The sequence below is a fragment of the Amphimedon queenslandica genome, unplaced genomic scaffold (genome assembly GCF_000090795.2).
Source record: "Amphimedon queenslandica unplaced genomic scaffold, v1.1 AMPQUscaffold_3914_Cont24097, whole genome shotgun sequence".
Taxonomy (NCBI): Eukaryota; Metazoa; Porifera; class Demospongiae; order Haplosclerida; family Niphatidae; genus Amphimedon; species Amphimedon queenslandica.
In genome coordinates this window covers 1-1,460 of record NW_003555764.1, presented here as the reverse complement: position 1 = coordinate 1,460, position 1,460 = coordinate 1, and the positions used below count along the sequence as shown (strand labels likewise).

The 1,460-nt window shown below is 35.2% G+C and overlaps 1 protein-coding gene across 1 annotated transcript; it reads left to right on the top strand.

Moving 5' to 3' along the window:
• Positions 1-504: 504 nt before the first annotated feature.
• LOC109592796 (uncharacterized) lies at positions 505-1,396 on the top strand (the record flags this gene model as incomplete). Its single annotated transcript, XM_020008157.1, has 3 exons — positions 505-643; positions 693-1,001; positions 1,068-1,396. Coding segments are annotated over exons 1-3 (669 nt in total), but the record flags the coding sequence as incomplete, so codon positions are not given.
• Positions 1,397-1,460: the final 64 nt, after the last annotated feature.

Below are 1,460 nucleotides of genomic sequence, written 5' to 3'. Positions count from 1 at the left end.
GAAAGTCATCGCAGTATTGATGGCATTAGAGCCTACAAAAGAATATCTCAAGATCAAGAAAAAGAAGTTTCATCAGTATTAAACAAAGAATATGAAGGAAAGGTTGCACTAATTGAAGATAAGGAAAACAGTTACGAGCCACCACCAAGCAAAAAAAGATCAACTGCAGATACTGTTACATTTGCCCTCTCTAACTGCTCAAATATTACTATAAACTATTAAAACAATACCAAATAACACAAAACTATAATTTAAAATACACATGTAATCAATTAATCGTATTATTTAATTTACCGGGAAATTATTTATTCAACCTCCCGGGAATTTACTTATTCAACCTCCCGGGCTACTTATTCAACCTCCCGGGCTACTTATTCAACCTCCCGGGAAATTATTTATTAACCTCCCGGGAAATCAGAGGTAAGTTAGTTATTTATGAACCCACAACCAAGCAATCTGATTGGTCAATTACAACTAGGCATGGTAGAATAATTGTTATTTAAAAGTTCTAGTTGTTATTTAAAAGTTCTAGCTAGCCTAGACTCTAGTGCGCGTTTTACGCAAGGGTGGGACTCATTTTTAGCAAGCAGTCTTTTTACCTTTTTCTTCTTGATGGCCTCGAACACAGCTACCAGCGACCTTGGTTAGCTTACTATAAATGCTGTTTTTCATTATATATCCTCTACTTTCAGATATCGCACATCTTCGTTTAGTTTTGTCAAAGTTGCAGTGTTTTTCCAAAGCAAGATGGAAAGACTTTGGTCTTAAGTGTGGCCTTTACTACAACACTGTGACAGCAATAGCCGCTAACAATGCTGGTAAACCTGAGTTTGTTGATGAATGCTTCAGAGAGTGTATTGCTCGCTGGTTAAAGAGAGAGGATGATGTTGATGAAGTAGGAGAACCAACTTTAGAGACATTGGCTGCCATAGTGGAAGAGACTGGAGACAAAGCTACAGCAAAGAAAATCAGAAATCAATTCAAGGAAAACAATTGCAAAGGTCAGTTTAAGTTAAGCTATTGTGAACATAGGCATAACTTTCTTTACTTTACATACATGTATCTAGATCCAGCTACAAAGCCTGCACACTGTTCATTATTGTGGATTGTAATGCTGGTAATAATAGTATTAGTAATAATAGTATTAGCAATACTAGTATTGACAATAATAATGCACATGCCATCAATGTTTGATATTCACGATGAATATGCTTCAAAATTACGTGACAAGTATAATGAAGCTCTGACAAGGTACAAAGATCCAGCTGTTAATAAATTTCCAGCTGCTGGTCCATCAGTTCAGGGTTATGTTCCTTTTATACCTCTGATACAAATCATAGTAAAAGAATATAGGAAAGAAGATGCAGATTTTTTACATACCAGTAGTACTAATGAAGTAATCCAGGAGCATGATAATTTTGAGAAAATAGAAATTGAAAATATTTTAAAGCCACTAACAG